We start from the raw sequence: 16,252 nt of genomic DNA, 5'->3' as shown, positions 1-16,252 counted from the left end.
ACATGGAAAGGTTGTTTAACTAATGTAAATGGTGTAAGTGGATTACTTGAGCAAGCCTTAAAACAAATAAGCATTTTCCCCCTTTGAAATTTTTTTCACTCTCCTCTAAATGTCTGGAACAAGAGCAGAGTTTTTTGGGGGGTTATTTTGTTTTGTTTTAAATGTCATAGAGGATACAGAAATCAGGTTTCTGTAGCCCATTCTTTCCTGGTGGAACAGGCATATAATTCTGTCTCCTCTTACAATGGTTGGCCTGGAGGTAGTCAACAGTGACCCAATGACCCAACACATCCCAGAATCAGAAGCACATCTTTTCTTTGGGAGGTTGCCACTGTTTTTCTCCATGACCTGAAACATAACCTAATATCTGGCCCTTTCAGATCACTCCCTGCAGCTGGCAGTACCTAGAAAGACTGAGTGATGAGATAAACAACCATGCTGGTCATCAAGACCAGGAGAGCACCAGGGAACTCCTCCTCCCAGGTTCCTGAATGTTTCTACCATCGCGTCACCCAACTGCGGCAATCACTGAGATAGCCCCTCCTAGTCAAAGTCCACGTCTCATGGTCTTTGAATGGCAGCACAAATCCAGGTTCCAGTAAAATAGGGCAGGCATGACAATCACTCCCTGCTAAGACAATTTTTTAAAGCATTCTGAAGGAAGTGCTTTCTTACCAATAGCCATCTACTTCACTTCTGCTTTCTCAGAGGCCAAGCCAAGAAGAAAGAGTGAAGCCACCACCTCCCACACCCACATGTCTAGCCCTCATGAGGCCTTCAATGGAAGGCCTGACTCCAAGTCATTTCTGGAAGGACAGATAGTGTATCGTCTAAAGTACTCTGAAGTTATCTCAGGAGCTACAGACCAAGCAGGCTGTTTCCAGAGTTAGGCTGACGCCTCAGACATAACCACTGAGATACCAGTCTTGAGGTCTAAGTATAGACAGGTTCCAAAGTAGTCAGAACACAGACTGTTGCTTCAGTTCTCGGGACAAACACTAGAACTGGAGTCCATAGAGGACAATACATAGGTCAAAGGCCTACGAAAAGAATATTTTAGATAAACAAAAATACCAACCCAGTGCTATATAAAGACCTTTAATCTTACCTTCACATCATTTGAAACATACTAAAAGCTGTGAATAGACCCTATTTAGTATTTTTCTATAAAAATAAATTTGTAATTTTTTTCTGAAATTATTTAGCTAAATTCGTCAACAAATAGACTACACTAAATGTCTCAGTATTCATCACATTGTAGCAGCTCTCATGTGTTTAGACTGTCTCAATAGAGTATTGTTTGCAATGAATGCTAAATCTAGCCTTTAGTGACACCCACATATGTTCTACTTTGTGACCCTTGAATAAATGTTTATAATTTTGCTGTGGCCAATTTTTTTTTTGAGATAATCATTTTTTCTGTTCAAACTCCAGAAATTCTCTCAAACAAAGGTCCTTTGCTTGGCACAGGGAGGTGGGAAACTTGGACCTAAAAGCCAAACTGTTCTTCTGGGGTAAAGGCTCTAACACAGACATTCCCAAGGTGACTGGGCACTGATAATTGAAGCCTCAGGGATTCACAACCATTTCAGGGAATTCCCACTCTCAAGTGAAACTGTTTGTATGCATTCCTGTTTGTATGGAGTCCTGTGCTAACACTTAAAAACTGTATAACCAAAAAAACCCACTAATTAAATGCAAACTCTGGAAATAAACTTTGACTCCTTGGGGAAATTTATCTGTAATCAACGCTTCGAAGCTTTCATTGTGACCTTTGGAAAAACCATTAATCTTCAGTTTGTGAAATCAAATTTCCTAAGTCCAACTTACTATACAAAGCTTCATTAGCCAACAAAACAAAAATGAAATCTGGAAGCTGACCTGGACTTACATTTCTAGGAAAATCTATCTCGCTACAAAATGTACAATATGCATGCTCTACCAAGACACTTACAGCTAGACACAGATTAGTTCCTAAGAAATAATGTATTTGTAACTGTTATGGAGTGACCTTTTCCTGCTCAGAAAGATTAGGACTTATCAGAGTGTATCAACAACAGCAACAAAAATACCTGTTTACCGGCTCCAAATCCTCTTTTGGCTGCTAACATATGCTGAAGTAATAAAGTATGAACTTGAAAATTCTACTTTCAAATGGTGTCCTCAACCAATATCATATAATCAATATGATTTGTTTAAGTGATTCATTTCTGACCTATTTTATCTTTTTTTTTTCCTTAAGCACAAAATACACAGCGATTTTTGTTCAGCGATGAGCCCATAGGTACTGAAATTCCATTATGCTCTTTTCTATCTGTTGAGGATATGGGCAAGTTATTAAGCCTCCATTTCATCATCTGTAAAATGGTACTTAATAAGACTGTTCACAGGATTAAACATGTTAATGAGTACCAAGCTTTGGATGCGCAATCAATAAATATTAATTTGAGTATTATTATACTTATTACCCATCATTTTCTTATTACTTACAATACCACCACACCTGGAGCCTATGCTACTTAGTCACTTCCTGACGTCCCTGTTAGTTCCACCTACACTAAGCCATTACCTTCCCAACTCTGAGAGATCCTTTTTGAAGACAAAAACAATTATCCCAGCTCCCCTTTCTGCATGGGGACATAGTCAATCAGAAAGTATTCTAGTTGCCGATAGCCTGTCCTGGCTACCTGGCCTGACTCCATACTCTTCTTCCTCTTTTCACCTCTAGCCCCAATCCCCTTCAAGCTTCGGCCTGTTGTCTGTGCATGGTCCAAGCTGCGCTCTTTTCACGCTAGAGAAGTTCTATTCCTGTCCTGGGGTTGTCATATGCTAGTCCAAAAGCCGCTTCTCTAACCAGCTGACATTCCTATCTTTTCACAGGTCATATTCCTTCTCTTCAAAACGCTTAGCCTAACACATGCATTACCTGTTCTGAAGGATAATTTCCCCCATGTCTGCCTTGCCTACAAGGCTATAAGGTTGTAAACGTGGGGAGGGAGGTACAGCTCCCAGCTTTGCTCGTCTTGTTCCTTATAGCCCAGTTCAGCCCCAACCCGAAGGAAGAGGAAGACAGTAAATACGACCTTAATAAATGACAGATCGCATACAGGGAGAGGTTAAAACGGCCAGTCTCAAAATGCTGCCTCTCATCCCCAGGCTGTTTCCTCTCCTCTACTTCTTCCCTCCTTCCCTTCCTTCCTTTCTCTCCTTCCCTCTTCTCTTTCTTTTCAATACATTTTAACTTGGCTTTCTCTTCTACTGACTCAGGGGGACGATCGCCCTGGGAAAGGCAGAAACGGCGCCGGGAGGAAGGAGCCCAGGCGGCAGGGCGGCGCCCGCGGGCCGGAAGTGCAGCGCGCGGCGGAAGTGCGGCGGGCGGAAGTGGCGGGGGCCGGGCGACCTGAGGCTGAGGTGGGTAATGGCGCTGGCGGTGCCGTGGGCGCTCGGTGTGTGCCGGTGTTAGCTCGCGCCCGCAGGAGGAGGCCGCGAGCCCTGCGCAGTGCGGCGCGCCGCCGACTTCCACCGCAGTTGGAGAGGATTTCATTAAGCCGAGAGCTATAAATCCCCGAGCCGCTGGGGGGAGATTGTAAACGCGCGCCTGTGATGGCGCTCTGGGAACCGAATAAATGACGGGAGGGGGAAAAAAAATACCGCTTTTCGAAGAAAGCAGGAAATGTCTCGAGTCCTGCTTCTTCCAGTGATTCACAGAGGCCCCGGTCCCGGGTTTAATTGAATTCTATGAAGTGGCAATATCACACTTGACAGCCTGCTGAGTTGACTGCCTTTTTAAATAAATGTTTTTGAGCAGCCGCGTTGACCTTTAATTGGGGTGAAAAGGTTGAAAAGTGCAGGAGGGGGAACATCGCGAGTGCCAGGCCCCTCTGGACCCGGCTGTCTGGACCCCCGTCTTTGCTTTATTGGGCAGAAGCAGCCCTCTGGGCTGTAGACAATGCAAGAATAAATCAGACATAACAGTTCTCAACAAATGCTTAGCCCTGTCGCTCACCCCTGACAAATACCAACTAATACAGTTTTTAATAAGTCCAAGGGTAGAAAGTCTCCGACAGTTGTCACTACCGTGAATTGGTATCTGATTGTTTCTAAAGCTCTCTGTAAGTGGGTTTTTGCCTGGCTAAACTTGATCCTTATTCTTACTAATCGTGTTTACATAAAACTGTATGTTAGTGTTCTTTTAGAAACAAAATACACTGTGGGGTCTAGCATAACCCAAAGATTCTCAGTTCCTTAAACACAGGAATGGTACTTAGACTGTTATAGCACAACAGTAATACAGTACATTTCCCAACCTAAGATGGGCTCCTGTAACTACACTTTGCCTTGGTTAATTAGTCACTTTGACTGTCTCAGTAGAACACTGAGCAACTTGAGATGGCTCTCAGAGGCCACAGTCATCTCATTCAGTAATATTTTGTAGAATAGCTTATAAAAATGCACATGATGGGGGTTGGGGATTTATCTCAGTGGTAGAGCCCTTGTCTAGCAAGCCCAAGGCCCTGGGTTCAATCCTCAGCTAAAAAAAAAAAAAAAAAAAAAAAAAAAAAAGCACATGGTGCACTCTATCAGTATTTTAGAAGTGTGTGTGTGAGGTTGGTAAACAGCAGAAAATGAAATGCAAGGGAAACAGCATGGTAGTGGTACTTGCCTATAATCCCAGCACTGTCAATTAGGCTGGCAGAGCTCAAGTTCTGGGCCAACCTGAAGACATAGTGAGACCTTGTATCAACAAACAGACCACCACCAGCAGCAGAAGGCATGGAAACACGTATGTCCTGGAAAATGCTAAGCTATTGTTTTGCTGAGATAAGACAGAACTAATCAGGTTCTGTGTGAGAAGAAGTAACAACCTAATAACCTGGGTCCTGCTGTACTCAGGAATTGCCTGGAACCAGAAAGGCCCAGTTGTGAAAATTAAAATTTATGGGGTACTATAAACAGGCTCCAAATTTTCCTCCGTGTTTGCTGTGGTCCACTTGAAGCTACCTGCCAGGGAAGGATCAATAATTTTTGTCTCTTTTGCTAGAGGAATATGCAGTTTCATTTAGAGAGACCATTGGCAGGTGAGTAATAGGAACGGATATTTTTCTAACTTGGGAATTAATTGAGCTGTGTTTCTGTTTTGTTCAGGTTGCCTAGTTGTATTGTACTCACAGGGTCACTGTATCTGGAGGCACTATGGAGAGGTGCCTTCGAAATATGTTTGTTTTAATTAAAGTTTTTGTATTTCATATCTTGTATATCCTCTAGCTGGCCAATATATTTAGTTACTAATTCTCATGCTTGGGACTTCAAACATAGTAAGATGTTGAGGTGATGTGGTGTGAAGTAGTGAGAGTTTTTATGTTCCTTATTGTAAATCTAATTTTTTGCCCTGTTTTATTCAAGGGATATTCATCAGAAGAAACAAAACACCAACCATAATAGTTCCTGAAGGAGATTTTATTCCTGTTCACAGCTGTTTTGAAGGGGGTACCCTCTGGCTCAGGTATGTGTGGCTCTACATGTACCAGGACCAAGTGAGCTCCAGCTTTTTTCTTTGTATATCTAGCAAGTTCTATGGACAAAGTCATTCAGGGGGAAAGATATAAAATAAAAACTTGTGGTAATTCACATAAATACATGAGTCCACATCCCTGACCCATTCCTGTACAGGTAGGGACAGAGATCAGAAAGTATAAAGACAGTACCTTTCTTCTTTTCCTAGTTCTTATCCAAGAGTTAATTTCCCAGAGATGTAAACAAAATTGAAAACGTCTGCTATTTTTTAGAAAGTATCAGTCTTCGGCTCATGGTTCTAGAGGCTGGAAGATGTAGGTCATTGACACTGAGTCTTGGCACAGGTCCCCCGGCTCTGGCCCAACACACTAGAAAGCTAGAAAGGGAACCAGTCCATGTGCAAAAAGGGCTACTTTTCAGTCAGAGGGAACAACACTAGCCACCCCTTCCCCTTTTCACCATACTCTTCCATGACCAAGCATCTTCTAGGCTCCCCTTCTCCAAGGTTCTGTCACCTTGCCATTGCCGGACTGGGGATGGAGCTTCCAGCACTTGGACTTGCTCGAATTGTATCCAGCACATAACATCTGTACTATCCAGTAATAATGGTTTGCTTTATTGGCCTTCATCATTGTACCGTTGGGTTGTCAGTCTTTCCTCTACCCTAAGTTCCTTAAGGGCAGGGACAGTGTCTTAATCACTTTTATGTTTCTAGTACCTGACACTACATACTCTCAGTTCATGCTATAGACAAAAGGCATTGTCCCTGGAGGAAGGCTACACCTGTAAAGAAAACATCACAGGGAAAGTAGCAAAGAGAAAAGAAGAAAAACAAGAATCACCTTCCAGAGAATGACTAAGTGCAGTTTGAAGTAGCACGTTGATCAACAGCCTGGGCCAAGGAAGGGTATGCTCGAACATCCACAGATTGTCTCCAGACTGCCTTCTAAGCAGATCTGCCGGTGAACTATAGAGCATTTGTTGTATTGAGTTAACTGTGCAGGCTGAAAGGCCCAACAGCTCTGTGTCTACACTCCTTCCAGACTTACCATGCTCAACCCTTCACCCAAATATCTCTTTAGCAAATACTCAAAGAACTATCTATGAAGATATGCTAAATTACCAACTTACCCAGGCTGTCAGCATTTTTGTTTGTTAGATCCTGTCAAAGGAAAGGGACCTGTTAGGTTACTATTTTAAGCTTAATTGTTTATTGACAGTGAAGAAAAGCCATAGTTGTGGTTTTTGTTTGTTTTTCCCCTCCTTTACTGACAACAAGCCAGTGGAGTTCAGAGTTCACTATATATATGTATATGTATGTATGTATATTGTGGGGGGCATGCTGCTTCTTCCTGTTAACTTGATTGCAACCAAAACCAGAATATTATATCTATAAACAAATGGACTTCCTCTTATTATTCCAGTACTTTCTCATATTAATAATGAAATAATAGGAAAATGAGTTTTAGTTCAGTCAGGAGGAAAGGACATGACATTGAATTATTTGATTTTTTTTTACTTCTTAATATATGTGGTTTTTGGTAAGCTAAGAAAAAGAACACTATTATATGACTCAATAGAGAGTCGGCTGAGGCTATCTGAAATATGCATGTAGAAAAAGAGGTTTTTGTGTTCAAATAGAAACTAATGTGACTCTTGTTAGAGATCAGAACCCTTTTTATACTAAGAGAATTTCTATCTGAAACTTAGTTCTTCTTTCTTCCCATGAACCTTAAAGTAGCCTTAAACAAAACATATAAGCATATGCCCTTGTTCAAGGAAAAAATAGGAATAAACAAAAAATATAATGTGCAAAAGACTTTAACAGAATTTCTTTATCTAAAGTCACTTTCCAGTTCCAAAATTTCAAATGTTTTATTAATGATAGCTGTGAAGAACAGAATTAAGACTCAAGAGATTGTAGACTCTTAGACAACTCAGTGTAGCCAGGGCCTGGTCACAGAGTGGATAGTTCTCAACATTCAGATTAAACCCTGTGCTTGTACAAGCTTATGAGTTATTGACATTGAAAGACCAATGAATTGCTGGGTTTGCAACAAAACACTTTCGCAGATCTTGTGTGGACATCTTTGGAAAGATGAATTGGAAATAAATAGAATATTAGTGACAAATGGAATTTTGAATTGCAAACTTTGTTTAGCAATGAAACTCATATTACTATCTGAGTACAATGTGTCTAAAATGTTTTAATGAAATGTCTTCTTGCTGGGTCAGTATTAAATATCAGAGGGACTGGGTCATGTTGGTTAAGAAGGATAATGTCAAAAGGAGTCTGCATAATTCCTTATGCCCTTTGTTCCCGTTCCTTGGACTGGATGGTTTTGCCCTCAGTCTTAATGCTGTCTTTATGGGAGGATGGAATTTTCAAATTGGTTTTTAAACTCTGTTATGCCCTTGCGTCTAATATAAGCTAACCGCATTATTCAGGTTTTCTTGCTTTCAGGAATGGGTTTGCAGCCATTATGTCATAATTGAACTGAACATTGTTGCACACTCTGAATTTGCACTGTGCTGCTCTGGCTCTAGGCCAGTTGCTGAGTCAGTACATTTGGGGTTGAGGAGAGAAGGAGGAGGGCAGAATGTGTAGACTCCATTGTGTTAATTAGTCCAGAAGTCCCTCTAGACCACTCCTAGATACTATGAGGCACGTACTGTGGAGTACATGACTTGTCTTGATTAGCATTGTTTTAGTTTTCTCGGTTGGATGTTTTCATAGAAACCTTTCCTTGACCCTGACATTGTCACGTGCACCAGTCCCATTACCGAGTAGACTCCTCTGAAGTAATAATCTAGAAGGAGCGACTGCTAAGGTCTAAAGATTTTAAAACACTCTTGCATGCACTGAAGATTCTTCTCCTGCTACCCGTCTGTCAGCTTACTACAGGCCAAGGCAAGGGCAGCAGTGCTTCTAGAAGTGGGGAAGAATGCCAAGAGGAAGAGGATGTGTCATTTAAAATAACATTTTAAGTATGTTAACAGTATGTCCAACTCCCATGGCTGAACAGTTTCAAGATGAGTGGCAGGCCACTCCAGTGTCAGCTCCCCCATTTCCCAGCGAAGCGCTTTCCAGAACCACTGCTTCCCAGTTAGGAGTAAAGAGAAAGAGACAACAGCTGACAGTTTTTACCCTTGTGTATGGACCTCAGTGTGAATTCTGGCTTTCTCTAAATAGCTGCATCTTGTCAGCTTCCAAAGATAGAAACTTGATCAAGGCCATGGGCGAGCATGGGCGATTCCCGTGCTGTTTCTTTAGCATGGGGTTGCCCTTTCTTGCCTTACAAGGACATTTGAGACCCAACGCCTGTGAACATGCTTCTCTTGAGTCTCTGGAAAATGAGAGATCAGGACAAGTAGTAGAATTTCCATTTCACAGTTGGCAAAACTAAGGCCCAAATAGGTGAGTTTTCCTGTGTCTCAGAACTTAGTGGCAGTTGTGTTTCTCTCTGGGATCTATGTTTATAGAATCCTCGCCTAAATAATACATTCAGGAAATTCAAACATAAAATTCCAATGTAAGCTCTAAATGAACAATTGTACTACTTATGCTTAATTCCCCCGATTGATAAGTTTGAGTGTACATTGTGTTTATTTAAAATATTTTGATCTCTCCAGCAAACTTATTCAGAACTGCTTGGGACAAGTTTTATCTTTGAGCATAATCAATAATACCAACTTAACACTTTCCTTAGGGGGCTTCTGTTCTGATATACATGGTTTGAGGAAATCATTAGTATTATAGTAGTGACTACTTTTCCCATTTGTAAAAAATAAGGACAACACAGAGAAAGAACCACTGGAAGGAGATGATTCTTTGTTTAAAACCTGTCAATGGAAAAATTATTCTTGAAAAGCTCAGTTTGGGTGGCCTGGTTTGAATTTTCTGAAAATCTCTGAGTGAATTAAGCCACGACCTCATGCCAGGGTCTTTGCTATCCAGTCTTGCATAGACACAGTGCTGTCCATTTAAGTAGTGTTCACAGTCTGAAATGTTGAGCTATATCCAAAGTCTATTTCAGTCCTGCAGTTCCTCACTTCTGAAACCACTGTTGCTAGGAATGTAAGTCTGCTGTCTGGAGCCAATAAAAGCAAAGTTCCAGAAAAAAAAGTCAATGTCATTATTTATAAAATGCCTCTTAGGATTATTTCATAGCCAATAATTAAGCTTTGATTCTATGTTCTGTTTTGATTTACACAGCTTTTTAAATTTATTGTCCCTTTTAAGATAGCCAACATTTGTCTCCACTCTTTTCCTCCTTTTAAGATGTTAAATCAAGCAGGAACCAGTTATGTGTTATGTGTTAGTAGCAGACATTGGTTATAGGATTAATACCTATAACAACATCAGACACATCTCTCCTGACTCATGTATGTCATTTCACTGTCCCATTCTAGACAAGCCCTCATCACTGCTGGCCGATGGACTACTCCTTCATTCTGGAAACACCTTTTCCCTCTAGCTTCTATGGTGACATACTTTCTGCTTTCCTTCTATCTCCACAGTTGTACTGCTTGTCCTGGCTTTTCTCTACCGGATGGCTACAAAGTTGGATTCCCTCAAAGACCTACCTTGAACCCCCCTTTTCTGTACTGCTGAGATGATCTCATCTGGCTTCACAGCTTCAGAAACAATCTTCATACCAATGAAAACTCTAATTTTTATCTTTAGCGCTGACTCTTCATGTTAGTACCAAACCCATATATGTCTCTGTCTGCTTGAGTCTCAACATTTCTAACTACTAACAAAGTAATCTTCCAAAATATCGGAAACAAAACACTGTTCAAACCCATCAGTGGGTCCCAAGGCGAACGTGGCAAATCACACATGACTTGACAACTATTCAAAATTCTCCAGAGTCCTCCACTGCTCCTCCTTCCCAGCTGACTTTCCACTGTTCTTTCTCTTTGCTCAATTTGGAGTGCTTCCTGTTCTGTCTGTATAGCCCAAGTCCTGAATGATTTGAAGCCCTTCTCTGGGACGTGTCTCATGTCTTCCTTTCTCTCAGCATTTCGTATGCCCAGGCTGTTGGACTTCCTGTCCTGCTGCTTTCCCTGCCTTACATGTGAATGTTCTCACCAGCGTTTTGGCTCTTCATGAATGAGGATCATCTCATATTTACTTTCAACCATTCCTGTCTTCACCATTGTGGAACTAGTGAGTAAATGGCCATGAGTTTGCTAAAATTGTAAAGCACAGTATAACTTTTATCTCTTTAAGAATCACTCTTTTGAATCCACAAACTCCATCTAGAATTCTCATGGCTTGTATATAGTGTATGAAGTTGATGTAAGGTTTATTTGGAGAGAAAAAAAAAAACAAAATACAAAAAACACCAGGATTCATGAAGGGGAAATGTAATGGGTTAATTTTACTGAGAATTAGAAGGTATGGTCATGAATTAAATGGTAGGTTTGTAAATTATAATTTCAATGAAATTGTAATGTTACTGTGTAGACAAGTCCTTAACTGGAAACAGCTAAAGAGCATTTTCAAAAAGTTCTTGAAAACGGATTATGTGAAAATGCAATTGAATGTGGCACCTATGGAGTCTGAACATAGAAACAGAGGTATCCAGATCTCTATTCCATGATCTGCAGGGAATCAAGGAATCCTTGAGTGAATATGTAAAGAGCAGGTGAAGTCTTGAATGAATATGAATTGTTCACGTGGCACAAGCATGTCAAAGACAAATGCCCCAACACATGGGAAGCTCAAACTGCATAGTCCAGAGTGAAGCTGAGCAGTGGTCCACCAGCAAATATCAGGATCCTGCTGTAAGGCCGTGTCTGACTTGGTGCCACCCTCTTGGTCCCCAGCCAGGTACCACGTTTTTTTTTGGGCTGAGACACTGGAATGCACCTGAGATTCTACCCACCACCTCCACTCCATAGTCTTCTTTACCCCATGGACTTGACACCTCCGAGTATCTGTTCTCTGAGAAGTTTAGGTTTTGTCCATGTATGGTACCTTTCCTCATCCCTGCACATGGGCCCTTTCCTCCCTCTCCTGTTCTTCACCCAGGATCTTAAGTTAGGTTGAAGGGAGTGGGGCTCACATACAGCTGTCTGTCAGGGAGGCATCATTTGTCCCTGTTTCCCTAGGTTAGGTAGAACCCCGTGACCTGGGTTGTCACCTCAGCACCATCACCTAATTACATACAGCTTCAGTGTGCTAAAATACAGGGTTTGCTCCCCAAAGAGGGGTGTGTGTTTCTTTTCATTTGGGTAAAAATAGACATGTTATGCTTAGATGGTAATGCATATGAAGTGGAGCACTTAACTTCTCACATGGCACAAATGACTAAACAGAAACCTTGAGCTCTCTTTATAGAGCACAGGTTCAGCAAGAGCTATGATAATAGTGTTTGGGTAATGTCAGCTCAGCATTAAATTTACATTAGAGTCTTGTGCAGAAGCTCCAACATTATCTGTTAATAACCAAGGCGGTACCTGGGCTTACATACACTTCTTGATTTTGCACGTGAACTAACACTGCAGCTTGCTGATGAATGATTATGTGAGTTTAGAGCTTTGGTGTACCAAAGGACTCTTTGAATGAATAAAATTCTGGTCAGTGAAGGTCAGTTTCTCTACTCAAGCGAGAACAATGTTGTTTCCCTCCTAATCAGATGCTCACAGTGTTTGAAAAATCCAGGAGCCCCACAGAAGTGATGTGCAGCCATAGCCTGGGCAGCTCATCATGCCGAAATGAATAATCCTTAATAAAGGCTCAAACAACCATCACGTCTTCCTGTACTATAATCAGTCGCTTTCATGGTGTGCCCATCAGTGCTTCTCGGGGAAATGCTATAGAGTTAAGTTATCTTCTCCATCTTGCTTCAAGGAAGGCTGAATTGGTCCAATCAGTCCTCCCCCATGTTGTGTTCGATTCTGCTGTAAAGACCTTGCAGTCTGCCTCAGTTGTGGTGGAAGGCCAGTTTCCCTTTCTCTTCCGGGACCCTTGCCTCTGAGAGGCATTAGATGTGAAACAGCAGGGGTTGCTGTCTTTATTGTCAGGCTTCAGAATTTTCTTTAAGCACATTCTAAATCCAGTTTTATGCTTTTCTACTTTCTTCAAGTCTGGGACAAAGGTGACCCAATTGTGCTTCTTTGATATCGTGAGCTCAGTTCTTTGTGTTCCTGTCACAGAGACATATAACAAAATACAAAGGATAAAATTGTGTCTGTCTGTATAATAGGAATACTTATTTCATGACTAACGTGACATAATTTTAAAACAATGTTGTCAGTAAGGCCTAGTGTTGCAGGTTTCTAATCTTAACTGCTTAGAAGGAGGAGTACAGGTTCAGGGCCAACCTGGACTACAGAGTGAGTTCAAGGACAGCCTGGGCTATTTAGTAAGACTCCGGGATTTGTGAATTCCTAAGTTCAGTTCCCAGTACAGGGGTTGGGTGGAATTATGGCAGCCCACAATTGGCAGAAACCACCTTTCAGGATGCTTTTTTATAGTACTAAGATACAGCTCAAAAATAATCAGACCAATGGAAGTGTCACATTGATAGGGTAGCCTACATAAAGACATCATTTGGTGACTGTGACTTGGACAGCAATGGTGTTAGGGTTACAGAGGTGGTATAACGATCTCAGGAGAGTGTTAAAGTGTCCCACTGGAGTCTATCATTTTTCATTTAACTTTTACAGCGATAAGTGAACTTTAAGAATTAAGGAATTTCGGGGTTGGGGATTTAGCTCAGTGGTAGAGCGCTTGCCAGGCAAGCGCAAGGCCCTGGGTTCGATCCTCAGCTCCACATACCAAAAAAAAAAAAAAAGAAAAAGAAAAAAGAAAAAAGAAAAGAAAAGAAAAAAAAGAATTAAGGAATTTTAGCTTTAATATCTGTCTAGCTAAAGAATGTGGAGCTTTTTCTTTATATCAGGCTCTAATATACAGTTATGATACACTACTGTGAAAGAAATAAGTTAATTGAACAATATAGTAAAAATGCATGTACCTTAGACCATTAAAAAATACACAGGTTGTAAAACTGCATAGCATTGATGTCTTTCTCAGTAAATAAATGTGCAAGGTTTAAGTAATTAAAAATGTGTGGGAACACAGAAAGAGAGAGTCGAAAATCGCAGAGTAGCTGTACAGAAGACTCTGCTTAGTTCTCTGGTTGGCTGGACAAACATTGCAGCAAATACGAAGTGAGGGCAGCTCTGTTTACTGTGGCAGCCTTTGTTTGTCTTGGCTGCACCCAAGACCACATGCTGTGTTTTGTCAAGTTGGAAATACTGAAGCCGATTTCCATTGTTGGTGTGAATTTTTTTTTAAAAAAAAAAAGCCTTAACACCTCAGTCTCAAGTCAGCTAGGTAGAAGCAATAAGTTTTGCTTTCCTTTCCATTCCAGCCAAACATCAGTAAATCTTCTGTGCCTTCCGCAAAGGCATGTAGCTGTAGTTCACCATCGTGGCGACAGTCTTGGGACACTGCCATAGCAGGTCCCATCCTTCTCATTTCCAAGGCCTATATCGCCACTGTTTATACAGCTAATTTTATAATTCATGTGGATACCAAAGCTTAACACTTAGTTGAGAGTCTCACAGAGTGTTGTAGCATTGTATGCATTCACTTTCTAAATAGCAGATTCCTGCAGAGTTCCTAGTACATTCCTTTTTCTTGGATTGCCAGGTCATTTCGTTAGCGGGGGAAATCTGGATAGAAGTGGAAGGGTAGAGGATTATGAGAAAGGAAAGAGCATTGCTCTCATGGATCAGCATTTGAGCTTTTTGTCCTGTGGTCTTTATTGTAGTTTGATATGAGTTGGTAGTTTTTTCCTAAAGTCCTATCATTCTGTCTGAAATAAGCTTAGGGCTAATTTACACGGAGAAGCCTCGTTGCCAGAGAAGAGTAGCACTTAATAAGGCCCTGCTCTGTGAAGTAGAGCACAGGAGATTTGAAGTGGTGGCAGTGGAACGGCCCTCAGTCTAAAGTCAATAGACACCCTGAGGAGCGGTAACTTCATTTAGAGACAGTGCTAAAGAATGACCACTGTCCACACCGAGTGACTGAGCAGAGGTGAGGTTGCAGGAGGGAAAGGCTCACTCTAGTGTGAGCAGCTATTAAAGTACCTGTTGTGTGCACATTGATTGTGTATGCTGAGAAATACTGGGGTGAAAAATACCTGTTCTTCCAGAGCTGCGCTGTAGTAGAAGGGACATAAATAACTGTAAATAGTAAGGGGCATCTGAAATGGAAATACAATAAGGTTGTGCATTAAGTTGGTTCACAAAAATAGTGACTATGTGGATAGAGAATTGCAGACTAGCCGGCATTGCTAAGGTCAGTAGACTCTTCAAAGAGGTCATCTGAATCCTAGTGAGGAGAAGCTTTGTGCTCTTCATGTAGAGAAAGAGGCAAGGGCAGTGCTACTGGGGAAGAAATAGTCTCAGGGTTGAAAGACTAGAAGGGGCTTTTCACAGCTTTGCCAGTGTGAAGGAGAGAAGGTGGTAGATAGAGAAGGAAAGTGCAGTGTCCCAGGAATGAGTTCATCTTGGGAGTACTGGCAAATGGTAAAACTATACACATGTGTTTTAGAAGTGAAATGGTAACATTTATAGATTTAGAGACGAAGCTGGAGGCTCGGTGGAATAAGTAGGAATAATAGGGTGTGTTAGTCAAGCAGAGGAGCAGAATGAGGGAGCGTCAAACCCCAGTGTTTGACATGCTGCTATTAAACTGTTCCTTCTGGAATCTCTCCAGTGAAAACACCGGTGCATTTATGGATGAAGCTTTTGAAAATCATGGCACTCTCCTTTGAAAATACTTGTTAAGGTGTTGAACAGACTTTTTTCCTGACAAGTTAACTCAAACTGCATCTCTCCCAGTTTCTCTACCTGCAACTTGGTGCTTCTCCGTCTCTTCCAGTGTAGGAGCAGAGATCTCCTTGGAGATGGCTTACACTGTCAGCTGGGAACTGTATGCCATTTAGGTCCTATTTCTTTTACCATGGAAAGGCTCAGTGGTGTTGGATGCTTGCCAATAAGATTAAACTGTCCTTGTGACTAAAAACCATCTCAGGACACCTCCACTTTTAGGGAGTCATCAGGATGCTGGCAACATCTGCAGTTGAAATTTAATCTCATATGCAAATTAACAAACTCATGCAGTTTGCTTACAGAAACCAAGTGATTAGGCACAAAACTAATCCATAAATAGGGTTTGGGGTCTTTTTTCTTTTTTTTTTTTCTTTTTTTTTTTTTTTTAATTCTAAATTCTGTTTTGCCTGGAGTACAGTGAATTCTTTGTGGATACTTGCCAAACATCTGGACCTCTCTGACACTCCTGGACTCAAAGATACAATTCTGAAACTTTCAGATCCAATCATAAGCTTGCAAGTGACTGCTTGTATTCTAAAGAGCAGTTGATGGTGCATTAAGTTTACTGGCTTATTTTTCTTTTGGCAGAATTAAAATGCTCTGGTTTCAAGGAAATAGCCTGCAGATTGCCAAATCCTCCTTTGGACCCTTACGAAATCTCTCTGCCTCTAACACAGCTCTGCCTGTGCTGACCTTATTCTCAAAGGTACTTAGTGAAAAACTAAAATTATACTTAAAAAATAAAGTAAAGTATTGTTGGGTGAAAAAGGGGTATATAACCATGAAAAAGGGTCAAATCTGTAAAGAAAAGCAGTAGGAAAATTTTTTTGCAGACCTGTTCTTCAGTTTTTCCTCCCCAGACATTTCACTGTTTCTCAGTTAT

General features: G+C 41.2%; 1 protein-coding gene across 3 annotated transcripts in view; it reads left to right on the top strand.

The window, feature by feature from the left end:
- Positions 1-3,361: 3,361 nt before the first annotated feature.
- Positions 3,362-16,252, top strand: part of C13H5orf63 (chromosome 13 C5orf63 homolog) — a 29,056-nt gene continuing 16,165 nt past the window's right edge. For 2 of the 3 annotated variants that reach the window (XM_036205221.1, XM_036205219.1), the window contains exons 1-3: positions 3,362-3,411; positions 5,404-5,503; positions 15,958-16,075. In XM_036205221.1, the coding sequence (XP_036061114.1) occupies positions 15,965-16,075 (111 nt within the window). In that variant the 5' untranslated portion in view covers positions 3,362-3,411; positions 5,404-5,503; positions 15,958-15,964. Of the gene's footprint in view, positions 3,412-5,403; positions 5,504-10,538; positions 10,688-15,957; positions 16,076-16,252 lie in introns of all 3 variants that reach the window. The other variant, XM_036205220.1, reaches the window with a different exon arrangement.

The sequence above is a fragment of the Onychomys torridus genome, chromosome 13 (genome assembly GCF_903995425.1).
Source record: "Onychomys torridus chromosome 13, mOncTor1.1, whole genome shotgun sequence".
Classification (NCBI taxonomy): domain Eukaryota; kingdom Metazoa; phylum Chordata; class Mammalia; order Rodentia; family Cricetidae; genus Onychomys; species Onychomys torridus.
This window is presented reverse-complemented; position numbering and strand designations above follow the sequence as displayed.